Source organism: Engraulis encrasicolus, chromosome 9 (assembly GCF_034702125.1).
Source record: "Engraulis encrasicolus isolate BLACKSEA-1 chromosome 9, IST_EnEncr_1.0, whole genome shotgun sequence".
In the NCBI taxonomy this organism is placed as follows: Eukaryota; Metazoa; Chordata; class Actinopteri; order Clupeiformes; family Engraulidae; genus Engraulis; species Engraulis encrasicolus.
In genome coordinates this window covers 24,733,657-24,741,309 of record NC_085865.1, presented here as the reverse complement: position 1 = coordinate 24,741,309, position 7,653 = coordinate 24,733,657, and the positions used below count along the sequence as shown (strand labels likewise).

Below are 7,653 nucleotides of genomic sequence, written 5' to 3'. Positions count from 1 at the left end.
ACCTGTAATAATATTTTCCCCATTTCTTTTATTTCTTTTTAATCTCCTGGAGAGACGCATTTTGCCTAGTGACTGTAGTCATTGACGTATCTGTGAGGCGAGGGAGACTTCAAGTGAAGTTGACACCCATGTGTGGTGGTGACCCGTTCTGTGACCTGGCTGCAAGCATGAGGGGACATGGTGATTTCATTAGTGCTAGACACCACCATGTCCACTGGAATGTAAGAACTGGGTGCTGGGTTACCCGGCGTGTGCGTGGATTGGGTGTGTGCATCAACTACCTTTGCTGAGGGATGTGAGGAGAAAGGCTGGTTGGAATGTTGAATTGGAAAAAGGATATTTGTAAAGACTTCCTGCAGCAGGAACACAGCAACAACAGCATTTCAAATAAGTAAGCAGAATAATATTCGTAGTGGCCACTAGGTGGTAGCAATTTCTTTTTTTTGTCTATTTTTTGTCCACTAGATTTTTTTCTTCATCCTAAAATTACAACTCAAAAAGTAAATTCAATATTGGGGAAACACTCCTTCTGTCATATTGCCAGGCAGATGAAGATTGACTTGGGGCTCAACTCTCGACAGCCTCATTTGTAGTGCTCTGTTTCAATTTGGACATCTGGCTGTCATTCTAGGCATTTCACAATACAACGCAAAGCGAGTGATTAAAATCCACTTATGGTTATTTTTCAGCTTTTAGGGCATCAATAAATAAGGACACTTTGGGAACGACCCGAGACTAGGAGAAAGATAATGTTTTGTCTGTTCATTTCAGAATGGTCATAGACCTCAATAGATCCTTTCATATCCAAATCTGCTTGTCCTCACCAACTAAACCATTTTGTATCGCCAGGGGGTCCATGCGCAAGCAGAAGCAGTTGACGGGAGACGTTGCTAAAAAGAGAAAGACATCCATTGCTGTCAACGCCTGCTCGCCTTGACCCCACAAAGCTGCCTTTTTTGGATAGTGTTTGGACTTCTATCCTTCGCCGAAGAAATGTTTATCGCACAAAAGAACAGCTGAGATTCCATTCAATGCATCCTTGGAAAAAAAAGTTTGGGGAAAATGGAGCCATTGTTCGTTTCAGTCAGCAGGGAAATCTCAGTTTCTCAATAGAGTGCGTTAATGAGCTGGACAAAGTCTAAAAGAAACTGTTGGTTTTGAAGGAGCTAGTTTTTGTTAAAATGTTCAATCTCTAAATTGACTGTAGCCTAAATTGACACTGAAAAAATCCGTGCGTAAAAAAAATCCCAATCTATTTTTCGCGCTTGTGAAAAAACACTCAGTTTCCACCCACATAACTTTATTCACGTTGACTTTCTCTAGTTGTCCAAGGAACTGTGGTTTGGTTCTCTGTGATGCGATATCCCAAACACCATCCCAGTAGTGAGAGAGGAGTGGAAGTGTCAAGTGTGTAGGCTGGGTCTCCCTGTTTATTTTCCTGAGTGCAGCGCACCACACGCTCGCGCAACGTGGCCGTGTGTTCTGTAGCCTCGTGAACTACTGGCTACCCTCACCTAAGCCCGCCAGAGTCGCATGGAACAGGAATAACTTATTTCGACGTCTTTGAAACATTGGATATATATATGTTTTTGCGCTGAATGGACATTTGCAAGTTTTCGATGCGATTGAAAACGGGAGATTCGCTTTTTGGTGTGGTGATGCTTTAGATACTTTTATCAACACATTTTGTTTTTCAACAAGATAAAGTAGTTGGTCATTTCGTCAATGAGATGGACGATGACCGTGACAAGGAGGGGAAGGCTTGCAGCAACAACAGCAAGCCCTCGGAGGAATCCACAACGACCGACTCGCCGGAGGATACCCATAGCGCGCCCAGTCATACAGTGCAAAGTTGGGAATGGGATGAAGCACAAATGTACCAGCCATGTGCGTCGGACCCGTACATGGTCGCGAAGTTCACCATATCCGCGTACATATTCTGCTGGGCTGTGCTCAAGTTGTGCCAGGTGAGGTGACTCAGTTTACCGCCACTGAGATTATTTTAAGGGTGTGGATAGCAAGTGGTTTGAAGTGTTTTGCAGATTCAGAACAACAACAAAGACAACCCTGTTTCAATGTAACATTTTTGTCTAATAGGCCTACAGTGAATTCCCATAATTTATGGCAATCTATACCTTACGCTTTAGAGCAAATTCATGTTTGCTCTGACTGTGCCACAATTCTTACCTGCCCCACATTGGCTCGCGCTCTCACGAGCTTACACTAAGTTGCCATGGGGACTGACCGAGGTTGGTTTTGCTGGGCTGCTGGTGTGCTCTGTTATTTTTGCACGGACCTCAATCATGAATGCATGAACTCAGGATTTTCCACAGCACCTACAAAAGCAGGCTGCTCACCAATATGAGGTGTTTTCATTCAAATGTGTAACCTAACTTAAAACTATTGTGGTACATTTTTTCTTTGAAGATTCAGTTCTTGGAATAACAACTAGGTTGGTGCATTGATTGTGTGCCTAATTGACATAGGTAGAATAAGTGTAGGGACAAATGACACCTTATCATTTGATTTTGCACCCAAAACTGTAGCAGGTTGTCACTTGGTGGCCTGTCAGTGGCCGAACCCCAGAGAAAATCCCTTATACGCCCACCACCATGATCCCCATGATGTTTGGTATTAAACATATTCTCTGACACAATGCGTCATGACCAAGATTAGGCTCTGAACAACCTGCAGCTGTCGCAATAGTCACTCCCTTGAAAGCTTCAGGTATTAAGTCACTCATAAATACTGTTTTCAGTTTGAAATGTAATGACCTTTAAAACTAAATGACACTTTGCAATAAATGTATTGTATGTGTTTTCAAATGGCACCAAATGAGAACTGAATAGGCAGATTGCCCTCACAACCCAGCGGTAAGTAGTGTGACTGCCTTGCCATCACCAGCTAAAAGGATTGGACATGCTACTGTACCGTGTTTCCACTTCTATGACTGTGAAAAAAAGCCCTGAGCCGTCTCTTCCTCTCCCCTCCTTAACAACTCAGCAGAAGAACAGCTGCTAATGTAAAATTGCTCTTGGCCCCCAGAAGCATTTACGCTGCTCTCCTCCTCACACTGTTGCAGCTCACTTGTTAACTTGCCAGAGAGTGGCCGATAAAAATGCAGGCTGTCATCTTGTGCCGCCATTAAAATGGTTCAGGGAGCAGAACAGAGCGGATCCCTTCAAAACAAGACGTAAATCACAGCCCTGTGCACTGTGTTGAATTGGCATACAGTGTGTTTAGCTCTTCTTTGGCAGCAGAGCCAGGGCAGAGCAGTTGGAATAAAGATTAGATGGGTGGGTGGAAGGAACGGATGCACGGATGCACGGATATACACAAAGCATTGTAAAGGAGCCACTAACACACACACACACAAACACACACACACAGCGGTCTGACGGTCAGACACGCTACTACAAGTAATTAAGGCCGGGTTGCCAGGTTGTGAGTGGAATAGAGAGAGAGTCAAGTTGCGCAGGCAGTCGCCCCCGGGGTATGTTTTAGCATGTGGCGGCGGGTTTTGGGGAGAGCGAGAACGAGACCTGACAGAGCCAAGCTGGACCAGATTTGGCATAGCAAAGGTGCCTCTGCTGGACAAGCAACGTCTTGTCTCCCTCCTTTTCCCCTTTTCCCTTACTTGCCTTCTCCAATGTTGTTAGTTAAGTTACTTCTTAGCATGCCAAGTAGAAAAGTGAGGGCTGATGGTGTCTTAACCTTTTCACTGACAGTTTGAGAGTGTCTTTTACACAGTGCAGGATTAGTTACTGTACCTGCTGAAGAGTATTTGTCATAGAAGAACCCTCAATCACAAAATAATTGCATGCATGTGCATGCATGTTACAACTGTCTTATTAACAGTGCTTTAACAGATGGCGCAGTGGTGTGAAAGTGATATGTGGCAGAGTCCAGGGGTTCAGAGGTTTGTGTAGTCTAAGTGGCCCTGGCAGGTCCAGATGGGTATGGAATGTTCAGTATTGTAACCTACTACCCACTGGCCTTGGTAGGACGAGGGATTGATTGTAGCCACAGGTCTATAGCCTTCTCACTGGCCTAGGTTGGATATGACAAGGGATCGTAGACTACCCAGCCCAGATAGCAAAAATGTTATGGGCCATATATGGCAGGAAACCTTTGACAAACTTAAAGGCTCATGGCCTTTAGTTGGCCCAAATACTCTATGACAAAGTAAAAACAAAAGACGGACTAAATCTGCCATATACTGCATTTGCCAAAAATGTATCTTTGGAATGCCATAACAAGGCCTAAGTAGGGTAGGGCGAGGGATTGTAGCCTGCTACCCACTGACCTAGTTAGGACAGAGAGCTGTAGCCTACTCACTGGCCTACACCAGACAGGGGGCTGTAGCCTAGCCACCAGCCTGGGTAGGATGTAGCCTTCCCAGTCCCCTCTAGGTCTTAGATGGGATGCAGAGTCGTAGCCTACCCACTGGTCTAGCTGGGGTGAGACAGAGGGCTGTATACTCACTGGCGTCAGTGGGGTGGCCTCAATGAGGTGCGATAGAGTAGAGTAGAGTAGCTTTGTTGATACCGGGGGAGTTAAGGTGTGAAGTCGGGCTGTAGCCCACCCACTGGCCTAGGAAGGATGTGACAGAGTAGTGAAGCCTTCCCACTGGCCCAGGTGGGAGAACGGAGGGCTGTAGTCTATGTCAGTCTTTCCCAACCAGGGGTACGTGTACCACTAGGGGTACGCGAGCACACTGCAGGGGGTACTTGGAAAAATGTTATTACAGTATATCACGAAAGTGAATACACCCCTCACAGTTTTGCAGATTTTTGAGTATATCTTTTCATAGGAAAGCATTACAGAAATGTAACTTTGACACAATGATTAGTGACCTTTTAACAACATATTTAACCGCTTAAATTTCTTGTTCACTCAGAAAAAAACAACATACAGCCATTAATGTTTGAACATGTACTCACAAAAGTGAGTACACCCCAGATTAAAATCCGGTAGAGAAGGGGCTATGTTGGCTCGAATCGTCTCGAAATGAAAAGGGATGACAAGGGAGGTCATCAGTGTGCGTTTCAACCTTTCTTTGCATTGAACTTTTAAATGTTGAGTCTGCATCTGGCTTAAATAGATTGGTGTGAGATTTGAATGCAATCCTATGGAGAATATCATGATCTGCTTCAGTAGTCACAGTGCATGTTGACATGTATGTTTCTTTTAGGTGTATTTCAGATTGCCAATGTTGACAGCATTCATGCATCCCCAAACCATGTCAGTCCCACTACCATGCTTGGCTTATGAGAGGATACACCTTTTTTGTAAAACTCACTTGTTTACCACCACACATACTTGACACCATCTAAAGCAAATTTGTTTATCTTGTTCTCTTCAGATCACACGACATGGTTCCAGTGATCCATATCCTTGGTCTGTTCATCTCTCTTGAGACCAAGATAAACAAATTTGCTTTAGATGGTGTCAAGCTGTAGCCCACCCACTGGCCTAGGAAGGATGTGACAGAGTAGTGAAGCCTTCCCACTGGCCCAGGTGGGAGAACGGAGGGCTGTAGTCTAGGTGGCTGTACCCACTGCCACTGGCGTGTGTATGGTGGCTAAGGAAGGTACTGTAGCCTATCCAGTGACTCAGGTAGGATGCAGGGCTGTAGCTCCACACTAGCCTACCTGGGACATAGGGCCATAGCCTACCCACTGGTTCTGATGCAGGGGTGTCAAACTCAAATTGACCAAGAGACAAAATCGAAATCTGGAACAAAGTCGCGGGCCAAACTCAATATTTATTTTAAAAGACAGACTAAAATTGTGCATACACACACTTATACACACGTAACACACATTTCACAAACAGATTCCCCGTCATATATTACAGTAAGTGTGCCGGTACATGTTGTGTTGCATATGAGTGTGAGCTGTTTCACTGGCCTGGGCCCACTCATATTGCTGTGACGCACCAAATTTCATGTTTAAGTCTTGTTACGCTATATATTAATGGTTTAGGTGGGCCAACTGTAATACATATTTGAAATGATCTTGCGGGTCAAATAAAATGACTCCGCGGGCCAGATTTGACATCTGAGTTTGACATCCCTGTCCTGATGGGTAAGGAATGTACTATAGCCTACCCACTAGTTGGGACAGAGGGCTGTAGCCTCCCCAGTGGCCTAGGTGAAACAGGGGGCTCTCAGCATGTAGTTGACACGGGATTGCCTCTATGGTGGAAGGTTTAATCTTGCCTAGAGGCTGTGTGTGTGTGTGTGTGTGTGTGTGTGTGTGTGTGTGTGTGTGTGTGTGTGTGTGTGTGTGTGTGTGTGTGTGTGTGTGTGTGTGTGTGTGTGTGTGTGTGTGTGTGTGTGTGTGTGTGTGTGTGTGTGTGTGAAAGAGAGAGTGTGTGTCTGTGAAAAAGAGTGAGTGTGTGTGTGTGTGTGTGTGTGTGTGTGTGTGTGTGTGTGTGTGTGTGTGTGTGTGTGTGTGTGTGTGTGTGTGTGTGAAAAAGAGTGTGTGTGTGTGTGTGTGTGTGTGAAAGAGACAGAGTGAAAGTGTGTGTGTGTGTGTGTGTGTGTGAGAGAGAGAGAGAGATAGGGAGAGAGTTATGGGGGTGCTTAAGGGCTATAGTCTGGCCTGCTGTGACATAAGCAGCTGGAGAGCATGGTGGGGTCAGAGAGCATAGCGGGGTCAAGGGGCCCTGACCTCACCTCATGTCTGCCACTCTCATTAGCCCACTCACTCACCTATCCATCCACATACCTCTGCTCTGCACAAATATCACCATAAGTGCAGGATAAACAGAAGAAAACCAACTTAAACCACCTCTTGAATTAATCCGTTGAGACCCTCTTAACCCACCAATGCAATGTATTCACTAGAATGTATTTACTCATCCACAAACTGCTGATCTTCCAACTTTAGAAAAAGAAGTGAAAGTGAAGTGAAAGCCCATGTGGGAAACTCCAACTCCCATTGTCATTGTGACACAGCACTCCACAGCACGCAAGTGAACACTGCACACAAGTGGACACTGCACACAACGAATTTGCATTTTATGCCTCACCCGTGCAAGGGGGCAGCGCGGCAGGACGGTACCAGGCTCAGTCATGGAGGAGTATGTGGGAGAGCACTGGTTAATTACTCCCCCCACCCACCTTTGGGCTACAAGTCTGACGCCCTAACCACTCACCCATTACTAGTGGTAGTAGTGTAATCTTACAGCTTATTGATCATCCTGAATGAAGGAGCAATCAGGGTTGTTGCTGCAGGATAAATGCAAAGAAACAAACTTCTTTTGAGATGGACTTGAACGATCTACCTATCAATACAGTTAAATTAATCTCATTTAAATGTGTCTAATACAATACGTGTATTAGAAACCATTAACATGCACTGCGGTTTTTGATGTATGTTTTGCATGTCGGAAAAACATCTCATATGTACCATCCAAACACCTCTCACTGATCAGCAAATTGCTTTGTTTTTTGCAAAAGTGACGCATAAATGCAATTTCGTTGTGTGCAGTGTTCACTTGTGTGCTGTGGAGTGCTGTGTCGCAATGACAATGGGAATTGCTGTTTCCCAGTTGGGCTTTCACTTCACTTTCACGAATTGGTTTGGTTTTAATTTGTTTGGTATACTTTTTATTTAGTGTACTCTAATGTTTACTTCCACACCT

The 7,653-nt window shown here is 44.9% G+C and overlaps 1 protein-coding gene across 3 annotated transcripts in view; it reads left to right on the top strand.

Moving 5' to 3' along the window:
• The first annotated feature begins 988 nt into the window (after positions 1-988).
• arhgef4 (Rho guanine nucleotide exchange factor (GEF) 4) overlaps positions 989-7,653 on the top strand; it is a 187,741-nt gene continuing 181,076 nt past the window's right edge. For 2 of the 3 annotated variants that reach the window (XM_063206812.1, XM_063206811.1), the window contains exon 1: positions 990-1,967. In XM_063206812.1, coding sequence (XP_063062882.1) covers positions 1,731-1,967 — 237 coding nt within the window. In that variant the 5' untranslated portion in view covers positions 990-1,730. Of the gene's footprint in view, positions 1,968-7,653 lie in introns of all 3 variants that reach the window. The other variant, XM_063206816.1, reaches the window with a different exon arrangement.